The following is a 25013-nucleotide window of genomic DNA, read 5'->3' on the forward strand; positions in this document are numbered from 1 at the left end:
TTATCTAGAAGCTAGCCATTTCCAGAAAGTGTAAAGCCGCGGGAAGTAGGAGTGCTGCTTTAACGCCTGACAAATCTGAAAAATATATATTTTTTTCCTTCATAAAAGTAGTGCATTGGGCATTTACTAGTCCTGTATTTAGCGGACCGATATTGTCCCTCTGTAGGCGGGCGAAATTTTTAAAACGTGTCAATTTGTAACTTTCAAGAGTTTGGAGTAATAACATTGAGAACCAAGGGAAAATGTTTAACTTCTCTCGTTGACTTCTCAAACCCGGTGCCTGGTCTGTTTGGTAAATGTTCCTGGAAGTCTCTCGATGTTGCCCTCTGGCACAGCAGGAGGTTACTGGGGGGAGAATGTCTCTTAATAATGGCCTGAATGGAGCAAAAAGAATGGCACCAAACACTTGGAAACCATGTATTTGATGTATATGATACCATTCCACTGGTTCCGGTGTCCTCAATTAAGGTGCCACCAACCTCCCGTGGCTGGGTTTTGGAACTCTGTGCTATAGAGTTCGCCCGTTTGTAGTTCTAAAATCAAGAATTGTGTGGTTAGTTCAGTTTTCCCTATGTGGGAAATGAATGGGAAAGAATACGGTTTGGGGATGAAGGTCTGAGATTAACACAGGTTTACGAGATTTAATACGTTTTGGTATATGAGATAATATCAGTCAGTTAACATGACCTTTATGAATTATGAAGCCTTTAAGAGCTTTATCTGCATTTTTTTTTTTTATATATATAAATGCATCGAAATTAACAAAAAGTGATGTTAGCAGATTATTTCATAGAACAAAATGTATAAGATCTCCTTAGCCTGTGTTTACCACAGACCTTATTTTCGGCGTTTATCCAAAAACGTCATAATTTCCCCCATAGGCTTTGTCCAACGACCCATGCCTACAAAAAGACACATTTACTATTTCTCTCTATAGGATTTACCCTATTGATTTACCACACATTTCACGACATTTATAGTGAGTATAAGAGTATATTACAATTGGATTATGAAAGGGAAAAGGGATACCTACACAACTGAATACATTAAACCGAAATGTGCCTTCCGCAGTTAACACAAACCCTCTGAATCAGAGACACTCATGGCACATCCATCCATTTATCTATTAACAGGCTACTGTTTATATATTGTTACTGTATACGCAAAATGTATGAACTGAAACAATCAGAAAACACAAAACAAAGACAAAATGAGGATACTGAAAACATTGTTTTGACATCTTAAAAATGTATAAATTGAGTTATGTCTAATACGACAATTCATATTATTTTTCCAAAAGGAATTTGTCACACTACAAAATGCTGGGTTAAAAATAACTCAATTTGGGTCATTCCGACCACCCAGCGCTGGGTCAAGATTGGACAAACACAGGGTAGGGTTGTGCTTCTAACCCAGTGCCTTCGGTTGAGCGCTTTACCCAGCTTCTGGGTAAATTAGACCATATTACTGGGTTAAATCAACCAACTGTGCTGAGTTGTGACATAAACCCTGCACATTGGGTTGGGGGATTGACCCAGCAGCTGGGCCATTTTTTGTTATCCTTGGGTTATTTTCAGTGTAATCCTAATTTCAATTTTGCTTATATATGTGTGCCTTCTCTACCACCTCACCCCCTCCTTTTCCTTAACACGATCAATATCCAAAGTGTATTAATAATTAATTAAAATAAATTAAATAAACAAATAATTTGTATTGACTGCATTTCAGAATTTACATCGCAGGACATCAGAGAATTGTCCACTATGTACAAGACTATAACAAATGTAAATAGCAAATTGAAACAAAAGCCCTATTGTCTAAGTATGTGTTATGTCATAAGATAAGAGTTCATAAAATAGGATTGATTATTAAAATTGATTTATATTATTTCATGAACCAAACAGTCCAAACATCAGATTAAAGCTTCGGCTGAATTTGATGTGCACACTCAGATTGTAATCTGAGAAGAACAAAGTATGCATGTGTGAGACACAGTCTGTCATAAATGGTATTATCAAGGCACAAGGCGAGACCCAGATGCAGACACAGGAGGCAGATGGTTGGAGTCTTACATTGTTTATTAATCCAAAGGGGTAGGCAAGAGAATGGTTGTGGACAGGCAAAAAGGTCAAAACCAGATCAGAGTCCAGGAGGTACCAAAGGGAAGGCAGGAAAGTAGTCCAGAGTCAGGCAGGGGTCAAAACCAAGAGGACTATAAAAAGAGAATAGAAAAGGAGTACGGGGGAAAACCACGCTTGTTGACTTGACTAAACATACAAGACAGAACTGGCACAGGCAGAATACAGGAAACTCAGGGATAAATACACTGGGGAAAATAAGTGACACCTGGAGGGGGGTAGAGACAATCACAGGAACAAGTGAAACAGATCAGGGCGTGACAGGTATTAATAACACAGATCTGTCTATCAGACAGTGCCAGGGCTAATCAATAGATAATCAATAGATAATCAATAGATTAGCACATTCACCGACACACTTCAGCTATATTAGGCCATGTTAGGTGCTAGCACACACACACATCATGTTGTTTTGCTGTACAATAATGGTCTACATTTAGATCAAACACAGAGAACAAGTGTAAAATATTACGTTTGAAGGTCACTCTACCAAGGACATGGACTAATGACTGCCATTGCTTAAAAACGTTTTTCATTCATAAAGCACTTTTCACAATCCCCAAAATGTAACATTTGTAAATTGTTGTGATAGAATGAAAGCTTACCAGAATGCACTTCAGCCCAGCCATAACACTTCTTTATTTATTAATCATACCAATAGATTTATGTGCAACAGTAGTTGAACTAAAGGCAAACAAACACATAGTGTACAGTAGGCAAACGCAGGCACAAATGCATTAAAACAAACAAAAAGTATATTTAACAGAGCTATACATTGTGCTTTAAGAGAATATTACTATTGGATTATGAAAGGGAAAAGGGAAGTATACCTAGAATACCTAGTCAGTTGCACAACTGAATGCATTAAACCGAAATGTGCCTTCCGCAGTTAACACAAACCCTCTGAATCAGAGAGACACTCATGGCTCATCCATCCATTTATCTATTTAACATGCTACTGTTAATTTATTTAACCTTTATAACTACGCAAGTCAGTTAAGAACACATTCTTAAATTACAATGACGGCCTACCCCGGCCAAACCTGGATGACGCTGGGACAACTGTGCGCCGCCCTATGGGACTCCCAATTACGGCCAGATGCGAGACAGTCTGGATTCGAACCAGGGTTCGAACCTCTTACACTGAGATGCAGTGCCTTAAGACCGCTGCGCCACTCGGGAGTCCACAGAGGCAAATGTATAATTCTTCACATTTAGCCTAATGTCAGTTTCATTGAAGACGTTTCCCCCATAACAATAACTACGCGAGGGAATTCAAATAACATCCATTTCAAATTTCCACTCCGGCAGCCCTCGAGACCCAAGAACCGAGCATGCATAAAGCACTTCGCTTGATACCGTTTTCTATAAGCAGTCAACATTATAATGCAGTTTAAACCACCCCCCCGAGCGAATTTATGTAATGCGCTCTAGTGCGCCCAAAGTCGTCTTCCATTGCTTTATCTCCGTTATTTCTTGACGTGCATCAGTTCTAGCGTATTAATATGTCTTTTTAATCGAAAATGGGATGAAATAGGTGTCTCCATAATGACAATCTAAATAGAGTACCTACAACTGGTAAAGTTGTCATGAAGTGCGCACGTGCTACTCTCGCTCTCCTTGTGGTCACGTGACTCAGCCAATACCTGTACTGCTCTCTCAACACACACACACACACACATATACACACACACGGGCCCTCTCCACCACTCAATTTCAATTTATGGGGCTTTATTGGCACGGGAAACATATGTTTACATTGCCAAAGCAAGTGAAATAGATAATAAACAAAAAGTGAAATAAACAATAACACATTTACAGTAAACATTACACTCACAAAAAAGGTCATATTATGTCTATATACCGTGTTGTAATGATGTGCAAATAGGTAAAGTATAAAAGGGAAAATAAATAACCCTAAATATAGGTTGTATTTACAATGGTTTATAATCTTCACTGGTTCTTCACTCACGCGCTCAACAACAGTCTGCCTAATTGCCTGACAGTCAGCAGCAGCAGGCCACAGTGAAATATATATATATATTTTAAGAGAAATGCCATGGCGGCCACCATGCAACTTAGAAAAAGCCCCAAAAACCTACAAACCGCGACATATAACGTTTTCAAATTAGTCCAGTTTTGGGGTAAAAACCTTGAACATGGTAACACTGACGCGCAGACGGATTTTACGGCCTTTACCTTATTTGAAGATGGCAATTAGGCAACTTCAAAGAGCCAATCAGTAGCCGAATGTGTTGGCATGTGACGCACAAAGATCGCTTGGTGTCAAGGAGCCAAGTCCATGCAGAACGTGTCGTTACCAACACAATGCCCGTGTTACTTTTCCTGATAAGACAGGTCCTCGTCAATGAACCAGCGCCCCCACCTGGGCACTACCTATCTGGACATGGTAAAAGGCGCTGTTGAGACTTTCATGAAGGTACTGTAGCACCGAGACGAACCGCCCTAGAAGACCCTACGCGGGGTCCCGATTTCGATCATCTTGTGTTAAAGTTGCTAACTAACCCTGACAAAATAATCACTTGATTAACAGTTTATGATTATTTCCACAGCTTAGAGGCAGAGATGCGGTGAGCCGAGGGGACTGGTACATGTTGATAAAACTTGAAGACGTTCCCCTCGGAAAAAAGGTAGAGTTTATCTTCGGTCATGTCCTGCTTTACTTTTTTATTTATTTTTATTAACATGCAAAACATAAACGTAACAGCCACAAAGAAATGAAAAAATAAATTAAACTAATCCACATTATATGAATTCAATTACAGACGTATAGCGAATATATATATATTTATTTACATTTTGTTTTGTACACGTTTTAAAGACTCTAAATAGTTTTTCAAATCAGATTTTTTTTTTTAAATAAGAAAAGGGACTTTTTCTTCATAAATCTTGATTTGTGTATGAACATTTTTCCTAATAAAATAAAGAGATTTATGACAAACTCACGTTCAATTGTGGAATCAGTGTAGTAAAATAATGGCAAACTTAGAAATGTCAATGTTTGTATGCAATTTGAGGCCAATGTATAGTTTGACATCAGTCCTGAACACTTCACTATATAAACAATGACAGAATAAGTGTTCAATTGATTCAGTTTCTAGTTCACAAAAACTGCATTCACTGGTAACATCAGGTATATATTTAGAAAATCAAGCTATTACACGAATAGAATCTATGGATAATCTAATAGGAGATCAACTTTACTTTATTGGCCACCATAAATTTGTGTGGAGTGGGCCAAGCACGACGCCAGTTTACATCAAACGATGAAGCCCAACGAAATATCGCAGAGGGAATAGACTTCCTGTAGAAAACATCCCTTAATAAACGATTGTTGAATTTCGTATCTAGTAGACCTATGCCGTTCACCTGGATATCGCTTACAATCGGAGATATTCCAAAATATGCATTATTCTGAAGTAAAGTTTTTATCCCACTAGGTATAGCTATAATAACAGTGTCCTATTCCTTGCTTGAAACCTCAAAGTTGTATCTTTCCATAAATTCTCTCCGTGTAAATAGATTCCCACTAATATTAACTAATTGGCTGACAAGGACAACCTGCTTTACTTTACACAGCTAGCCTGATCGTCTTCTCACATTCCCGATCACCATAACAATTGTGTGAAATCTTCAGACGGAGCTTTCATACCCCCCTTTTAAACATGGCCGACATTTTGTTTCAGTGTGAGCAGCATGGAACTCTGAGTGATATTTATACAAATAGATTGCGATTTGGCGAGGTGGTGTCAACTTGGAGAGAGGGGTTGCTGCTAACCCACCAGCAGAGAACTAACTTGTTACTAGTTTACCATTTTGTCTGTACAGTTTATTATGGTTAATATGATACAGTAGCAATCAATAAGCTGTATATCTGTTGATAATGTTTAAGGCAAACTAAATAAAGAAATACAAGGCAATGACGTTCTTTGAGATGTTTATCAAGGCAATTACATTGTAAAAGTGTTATGATGACCTGATTCTAGAAATCCATCCATATTGTGTCAGCCATAATATAAGGCCTATCTTGTTGCATGCATGTTGTTGATGACAAAAGTGTCTTTTTCCCTATTTCAAAAGGCTGGATGGAAAGAGAGCCATGGCCACATTCATGACAGAGTTGAGGAACCTTCAAGCAGCAGGACTCAACTATTGGCCAGTCTTTGAGGACCGTCTTTTGATTTGTTCAATCTCAGTAGATTAGTGTCTGGGATAGACAACTATGGACAGGTATGTTGTACTCAGAGATAGAAAGGAGAGAATTGGTCCATTGTTTTTCTTCTCTAGGGTCCCCCTATCTTTTGTCCCCTTGCCAATCTCAGTCTTACAAGCACCACACTCCTCCTGTACATGGTCCCCCCCCCCCCCCCTTCTGAGTGAAAAGTGATGATGACATGAACCAACGGTGTGGTAGGAGTTCCAACAACAATTTTTATGTACCGTTTTTTATGTACCGGTATTGACCTTTTTTTTTAAAGATATTGAGTCTATTTTTTTATTTTATAAAAATTATACTCGATTGTAAGGAATTTCATCCAGAGTAACACTTCGCCATGAACTTCCTTAATCTCAAACTATTTGTATAAAAGATAAATGGATAAGCAATAGCTTAGAGTTAGCATGTTACTTAGAAATGGGATCACTAAACTGAAACATTGGGGGGGGACCATTCTTTTTTGGGGGAGGAACCAAATCAAATGTATTTATATAGCCCTTCTTACATCTGTACAAATGTTCATAAATGACAAGCATGGTCAAATAATAATAATCACAGTAGTTGTCGAGGGTGCAGCAAGTCAGCACCTCAGGAGTAAATGCCAGTTGGCTTTTCATAGCCGATCATTAAGAGTATCTCTACCACTCCTGCTGTCTCTCATTTGTTTCCTTTACGTTCCACTGTTCCTACCAGCAAAATAAAGTTCTGAACTGGTTCCGGAACCCCCAAAAAGTAACAGTTTATATCGTTCCCTTCTGTTCCTTTTTAAACTTTTAAGAATCTCTTTTTTATTTATTTTTACATTTAGCTCTATGTTAAATTACTTCACCAATAGATAGAGCAGCTTGCTATGGAGCGGGCAAGCTATGTAGAAGCATTGTACAGACAAGTGTAGTGTACGACATGCGACTGAAATTTTGCGGGTGAGGCATGAAGTGCTGGACATTTTGTTGTTATAACATGCATTATCTGAATTAGGCCCATGGAATTATACCTACGGAGGAGCATCTAGGTTCCTTAAATTAAACCAAATCAAGCTGGTGGTGTATTTTAAACAATAATAAAAAAGGGGGCTGGTGACTTTTTAAAAAATGTATAAAAGGGGGGAAAAACCCCTGTCCTAGACTAGCATCAGTGATCAGTTTAACAGAACAGGACTGAGGAGTTAGTCAAGTAGGCCTCTCCTGATCAAATCAGTCACTTTGTATTTACCACATGCTTGGTTAACAACAGGTGTAGTAGACTAACTGTGAAATGCTTACGGGCCCTTTCCCAACAACGATGAGAGAAACAATACGAAATAATAGAAACACAATGTGTAATGATAACTTGGCTATATACACGTGTTACCGGTCGATATGGCTTGGGGGTAGAAGCTGTTCAGGGTCCTGTTCGGGGTTTATGACTTGGGTGGCTGGAGTCTTTGACAATTTTTAGGGGTTTCCTCTGACACCGCCTGGTCTAGAGGTCCGGTATGGCAGGGAGCTCGGTCCCAGTTGCCATACCAGGCGGTGATGCCGCCAGTCAAGATGCTCTCCATGTTGCAGCTGTAGAACTTTTTGAGGAACTTAAAGACCCAATGGCGAATATTTTCCACCTCCTGATCGGGACGAGGTGTTGTTTTGCCAGCCTTCACAACTGTTTGTGGGTGTGGACCATGCGAATTCCTTCGTGATGTGGACACGGAGGAACTTGAAGCTCTCTAGTGTCGTCCCTCTCCCCATGTCTTTGTTAGAATCCTCAGAACTTGGCTTGGGTGCATCTCGATAGTCTAAAATGTCTCCTCATCTCATCTCCTTTCCTTCATCTGCACTGATTATGGTAGAACTGGACTGGTGAAACCCACATTCCCCGGTAGGTAGGGATCCAACACATGACCTATCTTGTCAATTCAAATGAGTGTATATGAGGTGAAAGAGATGAGGAAAGGATGTCAGTTTTACACTTGAGATGCACCCCTTCCCCTTCTCTGGTCTGACCACATATGGTCTCTAACCAACACTGTAGGAGATGTCAAAAAGCTTTGTCTGTTTACCTACACGTCTACATCTTAATTGTTAACGAGCAGTCTGTTTTTAAGTAGTGCTTTATAATGCCCCCCTCACCCTCCCTCTTTACACCGCTGCTACTCTCTGTTGTCATCTATGCATAATCACTTGAATAACTCTACATGTACATACTACCTCAAATAACCAGTGCCCCCAGCACATTGACTCTGTACCAGTACTCTCCTGTATATAGTCTCGCTATTGTTATTTCACTGCTGCTCTTTAATTACTTGTTACTTTTATTTCTTATCTGTATTTTTTTTGAAACTGCATTGTTGGTTAAGGGCTTGTAAGTAAAGCATTTCACTGTAAGGTCTACAGACCCGTTGTATTCGGCGCATGTGACTAATAAAGTTTGATTTGATTTTTGATTTGATAGAGCAGGGTGGAATGGCAGTTAGGCTTCCTTTAGACAGGCAGCCCAAATCTGAAATGTTTTCACTCATTTGTCTTTTGACCGATCAGATCATCTCTGAAAAAAAGATCTGATGTGATTGGTCAAAAGAGCAATTAGTGGGGGGGGGGAAATTAAAGAATAGGGCTGCCTGCGTGAACGAAGCCTCAGTCACTACTAGTTGTTAACGATGCGGAATGTGTAAACGCTATGAGGGAAAAACTTAATGGATAATCAGTGAATAGATACTTAGGATAGGACTATGAGTCACGCTATCTCATTGGTCCTTTATATCATACACTAGTGAGTAACCCTGGGAGCAGATGTGGTGACAAGTCTGTGTGAAGTTGAGCTGTTGTTAGCTCTCAGCCACCTCAAAAGATGCACACTGAGGGGGAGATGGACAAATGCAGAGGGAGGGAAAGAGAGAGGAGAGAAAGACAGGAGAGAAAGAGGAGAGTGAAAGAGAGATGAGATCTAATGACCTCTGTCTATACATGTTAGTAGACTTGGCAACGTGCCAACGCACATAGACAGACAACCAGCCCCATAGGGGAACACTCCACCACCCACACCTGCCCTGCCAGGCCAGTGGATTACATCAGTCACGCTGAAGTCTAGAAGTGTGTCACGCTGAAGTCATTTCCATGCTGTGACACTTACAGTGATTCTAATGAGGATCTGAGTAAATATGTATATTCTCCGGCATCCAAGTTCTTCTGTTAATATTTGTGTTTTCTAATGAATATATTGGTTTAAGCCTAAATCCGCCCGCAGGGTTGTCTCTAGCTGCTACTTCATATTCAGTCAGATCAGCAGGGGGTTGAATAGAATAAGATATCATTAGTACCGTTCTGAAGGAAAACTCCAGGTTGTCATGGATACCCTCCCTCGTCAATCTGGGTTTTTGGCTCTGTGTTCTTTACTCTGTTTATAGACTCCCAATTGATCACTGAGCAAAAAAATAAAATAAAATGACTGTCTGGCCTCAATGACGAGTTAGAAAGGAATAGATCAATATCCGTTGATGGGAACAGTCACCAGTGGGGAAAGAGCTGTACACCTCAACAGGTATCCATGTTGTGTGCTAGCAGAGACTGCAGTTTGCCACTCCTATATAAATGGACAAAGGTTCCCTAGATGTGCCAAGTCAGTGTTATGTATTTTTTGCGAAGTAGGTAGAGGACATAGTGAGTGGTTTATATAATGTATAGGTAGGGCTGGGCGATATGACCAAAATATATCACAATATTTTTCACATTTGATTAGTATTTTATGTTTTTTTTTTAATCATACAAGTTATAAATATGCTTTGAGTAGTTCATGACCCGAGGGTGGTTAAAACATAAGGGATTTCAATGGGGTCTTTCTCCATTTGGATTGCTTTATACTGGTCAATCCAACTTCAAACAAATCTTATTTTCAAAATTTCCACACTGTGCCACGCAGGGCTGCATGATATGGGCAAAACATCTAGGCGTGATTTAATTGGTGAACTGTTGGAATCATGGAAATAGAATGACTATTCTAATTCTATAGTTGAAATATAGTGGGCAGCACCTTGAACAGGGTGTTGTTTGACATATCAAATGAATAAGCCAATGGAGGAATTATTGACCGGATAGGAACCAAAGTGTTGGTCTGTTTCCAGGTGAACCTAATTAGATGTTACATTACATGTTTTCTTACCTCATATAGCTAGCTAGCTACATGCAGTGGCTATATGAGGTAAGAAAACAGCTAGCTAACATATTCATGCTTCGCCTATTCTTCTCAGATTTTTTCGAAGAGATTTTTATCTAGTCCTACATCATCACTAGTACCAGGCTGTATTAGCTAGCTACATTTGCTCTGACTCTTAAACATTTTAGCAGACTAGCTAGCTAGCTAATTTGAATTGGTGGCTAGCCATATTTATTTTAGCCACAATGTGCTAAGAAAATAAACTAGTTGGTTGTTTGCAGACACTAAAGATACACAAACTAATAGTGTAATTATAGAACGCTTGTGGAAAGAAACATGCCACCAACATCTTGTAGTGAACGACAAGAAAGTGCTCGTGACTCCGCGGTCGAGCAACTGCTCTGCCCTTGAGTGACAAGGGGCAAGCGGCCTGCCAACAGCAGGAGGAGAGGGAGAAAGACGACTGAAGTAGAAAACGAGTAAACTATTAAAAACGAACATTACACACGCCGAAATTACGAATCACATTCAAATACCGTTATTGGAGGTTAAAGTAGAAACCCAACCCGGTCTGTGCATCACGTGTCGGTTATAGTAAAATACAGTATACTACCCAGCTCTTGGTGTGACTGGAGAGTACCACAGCCTTTGTTTTAGTCAGGTGTTGGTGTAAGTCTCTGCTGACTGTACCTACAGACTGCTGTCTCTATTTCAACCCACTAGCACAGATAGACACATTGTTATATTGGAAATGTGTGACATGCACATGAAAAAGTGTATTTTTGTTCCTGTTCGAATCTCATCATGGACAATTTTAGCAACTCTGCTACGACATTCCACTGCACAGACTTCAATTCAATGTTTATTCCACTGCACAGACTTCAATTCAATGTTTATTCCACTGCACAGACTTCAATTCAATGTTTATTCCACTGCACAGACTTCAATTCAATGTTTATTCCACTGCACAGACTTAAATTCAATGTTTATTCCACTTTGGTTCAAGGGAAACAACATTAATTCTACCATTGTCTTCCCAGTGGGTTACTACTTGTTGTGTTACTTTGCTACTACGTTGCGTGTTAACAAACCCTAACCTAACTGCTAACCTTAAAACTACTTAGCTAGCTTGTTACCTAATCCCTAACCTGAAAGTTAGCCACCTAGCTAACGTTAGCCACAACATATTGGAATTTGTGTAATATATTTAATTAATTATGAAGAAAGAAAATTGTGTAATACTAATATAATAATACACACCAAATGTGTTGTGATGTAAATCGTGAAATACACACGAAAAAGTGGACTTTCATGTGCCTGTCACGAATTTCAAGTAAGTAATTTGTCTTTGACAATAAACTGCGACAGTGTGTTGTTCTAGTCATCCTGTAATCTCTTACCCACTCCCTCTCCCCTCCCCCGACACGAATTACCCCCACCCCTATCAAAACCAATGCCTGTACCCAAAGGGGTGAATCTGTCTCTCCCTCCCTCTGTCTCTCTCCCTCTCCTCACCCCCCCCCCCCCCCCCCCCCCACTCTCTCACCCTCTCCTAATTGACATTCTTAAAATGGATCTCCAGTGGGTTAACTATATAATATCTCTTCATGTACTCCTGTGGTTATTTCAGCTCCAGGCCTCAAGTACCCCTCATCACAGCTCAGCTCAGGAAGCTGATTTGAACTTTGCTCTTTGGCTATGCTCCCCCTAATTTGACTCTCACATTTCCTTTGTGGTTGACGTATCTGTACTGTGTCTCTACGCACCATTACAACCTTTTTTTTTTTTTTTTTGGTCTCTGTTCCTCCACAGGTCTTCCTCAACTATATCAACTGTATCAATACCCAAAAAGTTTTCAATAAACCAGGGGTTCCCTGATTTTTTTTCACTCAGGCCCCCCATTCCGGCGTTGGGGAACATCCCGCCTACGTCTATTTCTTTTGGCATAAACACTGTTCATGACAAACTGTTCACATCCCCATTGTTGGTGGAGAGAGAACTGTGCAGGTTTAAACCTGATTTCCTACAATTTTACACATTTTGTAAAACCATTTTTCAGCTTTTAAAGCTGATTCCCCTACAGCGATCCTCAACTTAACCTCTCTGTCGTGTTTAAATGTGTCTGTCCCTAAAGGGTTGCTGGGTGTTTAAGGTAGACTTCAGGCTGGCTGTCATGTGTGCAGGTTACTGCAAAACATTTGATATTCTCCCTGCCTATCCCCCTTTTCCAATACCCCTCCCCTCATAGGATCTCTGTCTCTTTTCCAATACCCCTCCCCTCATAGGATCTCTGTCTCTGGTCCAATACCCCCTCCCCTCATAGGGTCTCTGTCTCTGGTCCAATACCCCCTCCCTCATAGGGTCTCTGTCTCTGGTCCAATACCCCCCTCCCTCATAGGATCTCTGTCTCTGGTCCAATACCCCCCTCCCTCATAGGGACCAAGTTTTTGCCATACTTGTTATTGTTTTGTAAAGAGGACTCGACCAAAATAGTATTTTGAATACACTGTATAGATGTAAATAACTAGTGAATTATTTAAAGCATATTCCCAGAGAAAGTCCTTTTTTGTATTTCCATGAATAAAGTTTTATATTTTGAATGTCCATGTAAATATGTGTCAGTTGTTCAGTAAGTGTCATTGTCATTATTATGTTTTATTTCACTTACTGTCAAGGAAGTGTGAGGCTTTGCATGTTGTTGACGGAGGTTTCTCTTTGAAGATGTGTCGGGTGATAAATAAAATCTCTCCAGAAGGTGAGTATTTTTTTTTCACACAAACTATGGGAAACAGCAGTGATCAGTTGAGTTTGAATAAAATGTGGTGGATGTGAGAGTTTCTGAATCCTCTCTGACACCATGCATCAGACAGGAAGTGGCACCATGCATCAGCCAGGAAGTGGAAGGCCTATAATATAGCTGCAGGAGAAAAAAATGGACCAAAACACTTCTGGTGCAAAACACAAAGTATTAACATTTTATTTACAATGTACAAAAATATTGTTCCTCTTCCTGAAGTGTCTTGACCCTCTTGTTGGGTCACCAATAAATACGGGTAGTTTAGTTTATTAGGATCCCCATTAGCTACTGCACACGCAGCAGCTACTCTTCCCGGGGTTCCACATAAAATGTACAAATACATGACAAAGTACAGAACAGTTATAGAACAGAACAACAGAAGATATTACATTGAACAGTTTTATATAGCAAAGACACCAAGAGACAACAAAAATACTATTTACACACACTTCATATATACATATTCATATTGTTATATACAGTTAAAGTAGATCTTTAGAATGGTTGAGGTTGAATATGAGGTAAGGTATGGTTGAGGGGGTAAGGGGGTCCTAGGGTGGTGGTGGTAAGGGGGTCCCAGGGTGGTGGTGGTGGTAAGGGGGTCCCAGGGTGGTGGAGGGGGTAAGGGGGTCCCAGGGTGGTGGAGGTGGTAAGGGGGTCCTAGGGTGGTGGTGGTAAGGGGGTCCCAGGGTGGTGGTGGTAAGGGGGTCCCAGGGTGGTGGTGGTAAGGGGGTCCTAGGGTGGTGGAGGGGGTAAGGGGGTCCCAAGGTGGTGGAGGGGGTAAGGGGGTCCTAGGGTGGTGGAGGGGGTAAGGGGGTCCTAGGGTGGTGGAGGGGGTCCCAGGGTGGTGGTGGTAAGGGGGTCCCAGGGTGGTGGAGGGGGTAAGGGGGTCCTAGGGTGGTGGAGGGGGTCCCAGGGTGGTGGTGGTAAGGGGGTCCCAGGGTGGTGGTGGTAAGGGGGTCCTAGGGTGGTGGAGGGGGTAAGGGGGTCCCAGGGTGGTGGAGGGGGTAAGGGAGTCCTAGGGTGGTGGAGGGGGTAAGGGGGTCCTAGAATGGTGGAGGGGGTAAGGGAGTCCTAGGGTGGTGGTGGGGGTAAGGGGGTCCTAGAATGGTGGAGGGGGTAAGGAGGTCCTAGAATGGGGGGCAAGGGGGTCCTAGGGTGCCTGGTCAGCTGGATTCACCACACGCCCCATAAATAGAACAGATCCTGGAGAGAGAAAGAGAGTGAGATGATAAATAGACGACCAAACTAACAAGGTGATGCTGTAACGGCAATAAAACACCAAAATAGTGCTCTCCTTTTCCTGTGACGTCAGTGATCACGCAGATCATGTCAGCTATCTGTCCACTTTTTGTATGGTAGGCCTACCTGTGCTGACTTGTCGCAGGAGAAAGAAGAAAGGTCTGTCTGCTTTGAAGACGGGAGCTCGGGATCGTTTGAGTAGCACCATAGCTGTTACTGCAGCTGCCTTGGTCCCGTCCTCTGTTACCTCTATCCTGGCCTCATGAAAGGCATCTGACACATACAGGCCTTCCTCTGCTGTGGAGAGATAACAAACACAATGCTGTAAGTACTGGACAGTCATCTGTCCTGAGGATGACATGGATCTCTAGCCTGGGTGCCAGTCTGTTTGTTGCTCTACAGCCAGTTCCTTAGGGAATTGTCATGCAAAAAACATTGGCTTGACAATGGAATAGGCAAAAAGCACAAATTGATCTTAGGACCAGCCAAATGGAGCTCATATTTAACCAGAATAAGGCAGTTGAATGAGTATACTGTACCTGAGATGCCAGTGAAGTCTGCTGCCATTGGGTTGAAGGCGTCACTGACCCCCATTGACGGCAAAACCGACCTCAGGTTGAACCTATTCTGCATTTTAAACCTGTAAGTAAAAGCCAGTCCCATTACTCTACCATTTAGCTGTTTTGCCATGCTACAGTAGATCAGACACCATGAAGATTAGGACACTTTGTGCTCGGAAAAATATATATAGCGACTACCCTGGTATAACTAAAGTTCAGATAAATACGTATTGAGATCGACGTGTACCTGGGGAGGAAGACATCCATCTTGGTTCTGCGGAGGCCAGTGTCCCAAGTGGCCACAGCGCGGGGGGTTATCTGGGATTCCAGCGAGGACAGGGGTGTCTTCCTGTCACTGGGCAGAGCCACCAGCAGACTGAAGAAGTGGCCCAGGTACGGCAGCTCCAGGACTGTGTAACGCTGGTCTGACAGGGTGCGGAACTGACCTGCACATAGAGGGAAACCAAGGGAAGGACAATTTTAAATAAGACCACCAGGATATAATCAATCATGCACATTTATTTTATAAAGCCCTTTTTACATCAGCAGTTGTCACAAAGTGCTTTACAGATACCCAGCCTAAAACCCCAGAGAGGAAGCAATGCAGAGGCAGAAGCACTAAACATTAACACTTTACAATGTCTTGTATAATGTCTACTATACTATGAATCAAAACTCATTGTGTTGTTTTGTGCTTGATGATTTGATTTGACTGTTTCTAAGTGATGAACTGACAAGTTTCTAAGTGATGAACTGACAAATTTCTAAGTGATGAACTGACAAGTTTCTAAGTGATGAACTGACACGTTTCTAAGTGATAAACTGACAAGTATCTAAGTGATGAACCGACAAGTATCTAAGTGATGAACTGACAAGTATCTAAGTGATGAACTGACAAGTTTCTAAGTGACGAACTGACAAGTTTCTAAGTGACGAACTGACAAGTTTCTAAGTGACGAACTGACAAGTATTTAAGTGGTGAACTGACAAGTATCTGAAGTGATGAACTGACAAGTTTCTAAGTGATGAACTGACAAGTTTCTAAGTGATGAACTGACAAGTTTCTAAGTGACGAACTGACAAGTATTTAAGTGGTGAACTGACAAGTATCTGAAGTGATGAACTGACAAGTTTCTAAGTGATGAACTGACAAGTTTCTAAGTGACGAACTGACACGTATCTAAGTGATGAACTGACAAGTTTCTAAGTGATGAACTGACAAGTATCTAAGTGATGAACTGACAAGTATTTAAGCGATGAACTGACAAGTTTCTAAGTGACGAACTGACAAGTTTCTAAGTGACAAACTGACAAGTATCTAAGTGATGAACTGACAAGTATCTGAAGTGATGAACTGACAAGTTTCTAAGTGATGAACTGACAAGTTTCTAAGTGATGAACTGACAAGTATCTAAGTGACGAACTGACAAGTATCTAAGTGATGAACTGACAAGTATCTAAGTGATGAACTGACAAGTATCTAAGTGATGAACTGACAAGTTTCTAAGTGACGAACTGACAAGTTTCTAAGTGACGAACTGACAAGTATCTAAGTGATGAACTGACAAGTATCTGAAGTGATGAACTGACAAGTTTCTAAGTGATGAGCTGACAAGTTTCTAAGTGATGAACTGACAAGTTTCCAAGTGATGAACTGACAAGTTTCTAAGTGATAAACTGACAAGTATCTAAGCGACGAACTGACAAGTATCTAAGTGATGAACTGACAAGTATCTAAGTGATGAACCGACAAGTATCTAAGTAATGAACTGACAAGTTTCTAAGTGATGAACTGACAAGTTTCTAAGTGACGAACTGACAAGTATCTAAGTGATGAACTGACAAGTTTCTAAGTGATGAACTGACAAGTTTCTAAGTGACGAACTGACAAGTTTCTAAGTGACGAACTGACACGTTTCTAAGTGACGAACTGACAAGTATTTAAGTGATGAACTGACAAGGTTCTAAGTGATGAACTGACAAGTATCTAAGTGATGAACTGACAAGTATCTAAGCGATGAACTGACAAGTTTCTAAGTGACGAACTGACAAGTATGTAAGTGATGAACTGACAAGTATGTAAGTGATGAACTGACAAGCATGTAGGTGATGAACCGGCAAGTATGTAAGTGATGAACTGACAAGTATCTAAGTGATGAACTGACAAGTATCTAAGTGGCAAACTGACAAGTATCTAAGTGATGAACTGACAAGTATCTAAGTGACGAACTGACAAGTATCTAAGTGATGAACTGACAAGTATCTAAGTGGCAAACTGACAAGTATCTAAGTGATGAACTGACAAGTATCTAAGTGACGAACTGACAAGTTTCTAAGTGACAAACTGACAAGTATCTAAGTGATGAACTGACAAGTATCTGAAGTGATGAACTGACAAGTTTCTAAGTGATGAACTGACAAGTATCTAAGTGACGAACTGACAAGTATCTAAGTGATGAACTGACAAGTATCTGAAGTGATGAACTGACAAGTTTCTAAGTGATGAGCTGACAAGTTTCTAAGTGATGAACTGACAAGTATCTAAGTGATGAACTGACAAGTTTCTAAGTGACGAACTGACAAGTTTCTAAGTGACGAACTGACAAGTTTCTAAGTGACGAACTGACAAGTATTTAAGTGGTGAACTGACAAGTATCTGAAGTGATGAACTGACAAGTTTCTAAGTGATGAACTGACAAGTTTCTAAGTGATGAGCTGACAAGTTTCTAAGTGATGAACTGACAAGTATCTAAGTGATGAACTGACAAGTTTCTAAGTGACGAACTGACAAGTTTCTAAGTGACGAACTGACAAGTTTCTAAGTGACGAACTGACAAGTATTTAAGTGGTGAACTGACAAGTATCTGAAGTGATGAACTGACAAGTTTCTAAGTGATGAACTGACAAGTTTCTAAGTGACGAACTGACACGTATCTAAGTGATGAACTGACAAGTTTCTAAGTGATGAACTGACAAGTATCTAAGTGATGAACTGACAAGTATCTAAGCGATGAACTGACAAGTTTCTAAGTGACGAACTGACAAGTTTCTAAGTGACAAACTGACAAGTATCTAAGTGATGAACTGACAAGTATCTGAAGTGATGAACTGACAAGTTTCTAAGTGATGAACTGACAAGTTTCTAAGTGACGAACTGACAAGTATCTAAGTGATGAACTGACAAGTATCTGAAGTGATGAACTGACAAGTTTCTAAGTGATGAGCTGACAAGTTTCTAAGTGATGAACTGACAAGTTTCCAAGTGATGAACTGACAAGTTTCTAAGTGATAAACTGACAAGTATCTAAGCGACGAACTGACAAGTATCTAAGTGATGAACTGACAAGTATCTAAGTGATGAACCGACAAGTAGCTAAGTAATGAACTGACAAGTTTCTAAGTGATGAACTGACAAGTTTCTAAGTGATGAACTGACAAGTTTCTAGGTGACGAACTGACAAGTATCTAAGTGATGAACTGACAAGTTTCTAAGTGATGAACTGACAAGTTTCTAAGTGACGAACTGACAAGTTTCTAAGTGACGAACTGACACGTTTCTAAGTGACGAACTGACAAGTATTTAAGTGATGAACTGACAAGGTTCTAAGTGATGAACTGACAAGTATCTAAGTGATGAACTGACAAGTATCTAAGCGATACTAATCTATACTAATCTAAGTGATACTTAAGTGAACCGATAAGTATGTAGGTGTTGAACCGATAAGTATGTAGGTGTTGAACCGATAAGTATGTAGGTAATGAATCGATAAGTATGTAGGTGTTGAACCGATAGGTATGTAGGTAATGAATCGATAAGTATGTAGGTAATGAATCGATAAGTATGTAGGTGTTGAACCGATAGGTATGTAGGTAATGAATCGATAAGTATGTAGGTAATGAATCGATAAGTATGTAGGTGTTGAACCGATAAGTGTGTAGGTAATGAACCGATAAGTATGTAGGTAATGAATCGATAAGGATGTAGGTGTTGAACCGATAAGTATGTAGGTAATGAATCGATAAGTATGTAGGTGTTGAACCGATAAGTATGTAGGTAATGAATCGATAAGTATGTAGGTGTTGAACCGATAGGTATGTAGGTAATGAATCGATAAGTATGTAGGTGTTGAACCGATAGGTATGTAGGTAATGAATCGATAAGTATGTAGGTGTTGAACCGATAGGTATGTAGGTAATGAATCGATAGGTATGTAGGTGTTGAACCGATAGGTATGTAAGTGATGAACTGACAAGTTTCTAAGTGACGAACTGACAAGTTTCTAAGTGACGAACTGACAAGTTTCTAAGTGACGAACTGACAAGTATTTAAGTGGTGAACTGACAAGTATCTGAAGTGATGAACTGACAAGTTTCTAAGTGATGAACTGACAAGTTTCTAAGTGACGAACTGACACGTATCTAAGTGATGAACTGACAAGTATCTGAAGTGATGAACTGACAAGTTTCTAAGTGATGAACTGACAAGTTTCTAAGTGATGAACTGACAAGTATCTAAGTGACGAACTGACAAGTATCTAAGTGATGAACTGACAAGTATCTAAGTGATGAACTGACAAGTATCTAAGTGATGAACTGACAAGTTTCTAAGTGACGAACTGACAAGTATCTAAGTGATGAACTGACAAGTATCTGAAGTGATGAACTGACAAGTTTCTAAGTGATGAGCTGACAAGTTTCTAAGTGATGAACTGACAAGTTTCCAAGTGATGAACTGACAAGTTTCTAAGTGATAAACTGACAAGTATCTAAGCGACGAACTGACAAGTATCTAAGTGATGAACTGACAAGTATCTAAGTGATGAACCGACAAGTATCTAAGTAATGAACTGACAAGTTTCTAAGTGATGAACTGACAAGTTTCTAAGTGACGAACTGACAAGTATCTAAGTGATGAACTGACAAGTTTCTAAGTGATGAACTGACAAGTTTCTAAGTGACGAACTGACAAGTTTCTAAGTGACGAACTGACACGTTTCTAAGTGACGAACTGACAAGTATTTAAGTGATGAACTGACAAGGTTCTAAGTGATGAACTGACAAGTATCTAAGTGATGAACTGACAAGTATCTAAGCGATGAACTGACAAGTTTCTAAGTGACGAACTGACAAGTATGTAAGTGATGAACTGACAAGTATGTAAGTGATGAACTGACAAGCATGTAGGTGATGAACCGGCAAGTATGTAAGTGATGAACTGACAAGTATCTAAGTGATGAACTGACAAGTATCTAAGTGGCAAACTGACAAGTATCTAAGTGATGAACTGACAAGTATCTAAGTGACGAACTGACAAGTATCTAAGTGATGAACTGACAAGTATCTAAGTGGCAAACTGACAAGTATCTAAGTGATGAACTGACAAGTATCTAAGTGACGAACTGACAAGTTTCTAAGTGACAAACTGACAAGTATCTAAGTGATGAACTGACAAGTATCTGAAGTGATGAACTGACAAGTTTCTAAGTGATGAACTGACAAGTATCTAAGTGACGAACTGACAAGTATCTAAGTGATGAACTGACAAGTATCTGAAGTGATGAACTGACAAGTTTCTAAGTGATGAGCTGACAAGTTTCTAAGTGATGAACTGACAAGTATCTAAGTGATGAACTGACAAGTTTCTAAGTGACGAACTGACAAGTTTCTAAGTGACGAACTGACAAGTTTCTAAGTGACGAACTGACAAGTATTTAAGTGGTGAACTGACAAGTATCTGAAGTGATGAACTGACAAGTTTCTAAGTGATGAACTGACAAGTTTCTAAGTGATGAGCTGACAAGTTTCTAAGTGATGAACTGACAAGTATCTAAGTGATGAACTGACAAGTTTCTAGGTGACGAACTGACAAGTTTCTAAGTGACGAACTGACAAGTTTCTAAGTGACGAACTGACAAGTATCTAAGTGATGAACTGACAAGTTTCTAAGTGATGAACTGACAAGTTTCTAAGTGACGAACTGACAAGTTTCTAAGTGACGAACTGACACGTTTCTAAGTGACGAACTGACAAGTATTTAAGTGATGAACTGACAAGGTTCTAAGTGATGAACTGACAAGTATCTAAGTGATGAACTGACAAGTATCTAAGCGATACTAATCTATACTAATCTAAGTGATACTTAAGTGAACCGATAAGTATGTAGGTGTTGAACCGATAAGTATGTAGGTGTTGAACCGATAAGTGTGTAGGTAATGAACCGATAAGTATGTAGGTGTTGAACCGATAAGTATGTAAGTGTTGAACCGATAAGTATGTAGGTGTTGAACCGATAAGTATGTAGGTAATGAATCGATAAGTATGTAGGTGTTGAACCGATAGGTATGTAGGTAATGAATCGATAAGTATGTAGGTAATGAATCGATAAGTATGTAGGTGTTGAACCGATAAGTGTGTAGGTAATGAACCGATAAGTATGTAGGTAATGAATCGATAAGGATGTAGGTGTTGAACCGATAAGTATGTAGGTAATGAATCGATAAGTATGTAGGTGTTGAACCGATAAGTATGTAGGTAATGAATCGATAAGTATGTAGGTGTTGAACCGATAGGTATGTAGGTAATGAATCGATAAGTATGTAGGTGTTGAACCGATAGGTATGTAGGTAATGAATCGATAAGTATGTAGGTGTTGAACCGATAGGTATGTAGGTAATGAATCGATAGGTATGTAGGTGTTGAACCGATAGGTATGTAAGAGATGAACTGACAAGTTCAACTACGGCAACGAAAAGTCCCGACAGAAAACTATTGCTGACTGTGGGTAAAAATGAACTTTGGTGCATACTTCACTGTCTGAAATGTGCTTTTAATTGCACATGGTCCCTTTAAAATACACTACTACTTACCAAAGTTGACCTCTGTGGCCTGGTGCATCATGGGCACCTTGATAGTGCTGCCGTCCGACAGGGTGAAGGGAAGGTTCTGGGTATCAGTGAAGAGGAACTGTTTCTGCCACACTCCCCGGAAGTTTACTGTGTTGACCAGGGCCATCTGCAGCCGCTTGCCCCACAACGAGGCCTCTCCCTGGGCCTTGCCAGACCCAAACAGCCCCCCGCTGCCACCGGACTGGAGCAGCTCACCGGTTCCGTGGTTGCGTCCCCACTGTTGCAGCTGGCTGTGGGTGTGGTTGGGCTGACTGAAGTTGGCTCGGACCAGACTGCTGTTGCTCAGGGCTGCTGCATGCTGGGTAAAAACAGGAAGGAGCTGGACGCCGGTCTGGATGAATAGGGCGCAGGCCTGCTGGAGCCGCACCCCGTGACTGGAGTTACCCACGTCCCCCTGCGACCGCAACAGGAAGTCCTGCACCTGCATGTCTGGAGAGACAGGAAGTGGAATCAGTGGCTAGGCCAAGTGGAAAGGTTCCCGCTAGAATCAATGAGTGAAAAAGAGACCAGGCGTCAGCCAACCCATTTAATCCAGGTCTGCATTGGTAAGTGCATTTCAGCCCACCCTTGGTTTTCTTCACTCTGCCACCTGCACCTTTTTTTTCATTCAAGTATGCTAATTAAATCAAGAGAATATGTTATTATGTCCCTGCCTGGAGTAAGTCCTTCACATGACTTGTGAACTCTACTTGTTTAGTGTCTGCTGTCACTATTGCAGTGTAACACAGTGGCCTTTCGACCGCAGAGTCTCAGTATTACCCTCTGAATAATCAGATTATAGAGCAGGGGCAGGTATTAGAGCTCCAGACACCACTCTACTCTACATTGCCTTGGCCAACCGGCCCACGGGGCCCCGTAGCAACGGTGTAGCCCAGCACCAGTTTAAAGGAATGGCATGCACACACCTAGAAACACTTGAACTAACAGTAATAGAGAGCAAAATAAACCCACACTTAGATGTTACTTAAAGTGCTCTGTCTTTGTACCAGCACAGCATGTTATACCAGCAATCAACAGCTGTGGCCCCCATCCCCACTGACTGGTCCCGGAGAGTTATAGGGGTTTTCAAACAAATGCAGGGGTTCGCTCCAACCCAGCACTAAAACTGCTTTAGAATCGACTTCTCATCAAGACCTTGATTCGATGAACAAGGTGTGTTGGTAATGGGCTTTCAACACAAGCCTACACACCCAGTAGTCTGACCACCCAGTACCCTGACCACCCAGTTACCTGACCACCCAGTAACCTGACCACCCAGTACCCTGACCACCCAGTAACCTGACCACCCATTAACCTGACCACCCATTAACCTGACCATCCAGTAGTCTGACCACCCAGTAGTCTGACCACCCAGTACTCTGACCACCCAGTAACCTGACCACCCAGTAACCTGACCACCCAGTAGTCTGACCACCCAGTAACATGACCACCCAGTAACCTGACCACCCAGTAGTCTGACCACCCAGCACCCTGACCACCCAGTAACCTGACCACCCAGTACCCTGACCACCCAGTACCCTGACCACCCAGTAGCCTGACCACCCAGTAACCTGACCACCCAGTAACCTGACCACCCAGTAACCTGACCACCCAGTAGTCTGACCAGCCAGTAGTCTGACCACCCAGTAACCTGACCACCCAGTAACCTGACCACCCATTAACCTGACCACCCAGTACCCTGACCACCCAGTAGTCTGACCACCCAGTAACCTGACCACCCAGTAACCTGACCACCCAGTAGTCTGACCACCCAGTAACCTGACCACCCAATAACCTGACCACCCAGTACCCTGACCACCCAGTAGTCTGACCACCCAGTAGTCTGACCACCCAGTAACCTGACCACCCAGTAGTCTGACCACCCAATAACCTGACCACCCAGTAACCTGACCACCCAGTAGCATACTGCACTCCTCTGGATGCCTTTGGAACTCTTAGGGAGGCTCTGCTTGGTAGTGGGTTCTGGGACAGTCCCACTCCTTTTATAATATATATTTTTTATTGAAAATATAGTACATTGTGAAAGATGGGGAACATGGGGAGGGTGAGCCAAAGGGTAGGGGGCCGGATTCGAACCCATGCCGACTCTGGCATACATGTGTTCCCGGGGTCAGAGGTTGTAACTGTTGGATCACACAGGCCACTCGTGGCGGGGGTTCTTACCGTTGACGTCATATCCCAGTGCCGCCTCCAGTTGTGCCAGCGTGTTGCCGCGGGCGCCCAGCTGCAGAAGTCCCAAGGACAGCGAGACGCTCAGCGGCGACACCATCAGGTTGGAGTTATTCTCCGTCTCGGTGAGCGTTTGGTAGAGTCTGACCGCGAACTCTGTGTGCAGCTCTCCCATGGAGTCCTGAAAGCTAGCGTCACACTGACCCCTCCCCACCAACCAGAAGCAGACGAATAGTGAGGTCATCGACAGGCGACACATTGCCTTGGAGGTGCAGGGTCAAAGGTAAAATAGAGCTGATGATGTCAGAGTTGGCGGGTCCGCAGAGATGGGGTCACTGCAAAGAAGGGTGGGTGATATAACTTTATAACAATCCAAGGCATAGAGGCCTATTGTGATGTTTCAATACATTGACAAATGTATTTATTTTATTAGCCAGTTTAAAAAGCAAGCATACCCACAGCAGCGTTATGACACAATAATTCCAATGACTTATTTCCATTGTTGGTCCTGATGATAGTGTTGAGTAAGATACATTTCATGAATCGGTCTTGATGGAATCATGGAGGAACTTTTCATTGTAAAACCACACTTCCAAATTGTTGAAACATTTGTTAAATTACTGCCCGGCTCTCTCTTATCCTAAGCTCCACCACGTGCCTGCTCTTTCCATAGAAGGCCAAGTACCATTGAGGGGCGCTGTCATCCCCATTCAATCAATTGAATTGCAATGTTGACCTGCAGAAAATGGAGACCTCATGAACCAATATTTAATTAATCCTATTTTGTGGCCAGGAAATTGCACCACATTCAGAGTTAATGTTTATATATATATATATATA

At 41.4% G+C, this 25013-nt stretch overlaps 1 protein-coding gene and 1 pseudogene across 1 annotated transcript; one reads left to right on the top strand and one right to left on the bottom strand.

The window, feature by feature from the left end:
* The first annotated feature begins 4466 nt into the window (after nucleotides 1-4466).
* LOC120058148 lies at nucleotides 4467-6535 on the top strand (annotated as a pseudogene).
* Nucleotides 6536-13769: 7234 nt separating this feature from the next.
* LOC120058149 (probable serpin E3) lies at nucleotides 13770-24432 on the bottom strand. The gene is made up of 7 exons (XM_039006615.1): nucleotides 24168-24432; nucleotides 21966-22433; nucleotides 15347-15545; nucleotides 15074-15179; nucleotides 14666-14831; nucleotides 14460-14503; nucleotides 13770-14189 (listed from the first exon to the last, which is right to left on the bottom strand). The coding sequence occupies exons 1-7, from the start codon at nucleotides 24430-24432 to the stop codon at nucleotides 13770-13772; spliced, it is 1668 nt and encodes a 555-aa protein (XP_038862543.1).
* Between the last annotated feature and the right edge of the window lie 581 nt (nucleotides 24433-25013).

This window comes from Salvelinus namaycush, chromosome 13, assembly GCF_016432855.1.
Source record: "Salvelinus namaycush isolate Seneca chromosome 13, SaNama_1.0, whole genome shotgun sequence".
Lineage (NCBI taxonomy): Eukaryota > Metazoa > Chordata > Actinopteri > Salmoniformes > Salmonidae > Salvelinus > Salvelinus namaycush.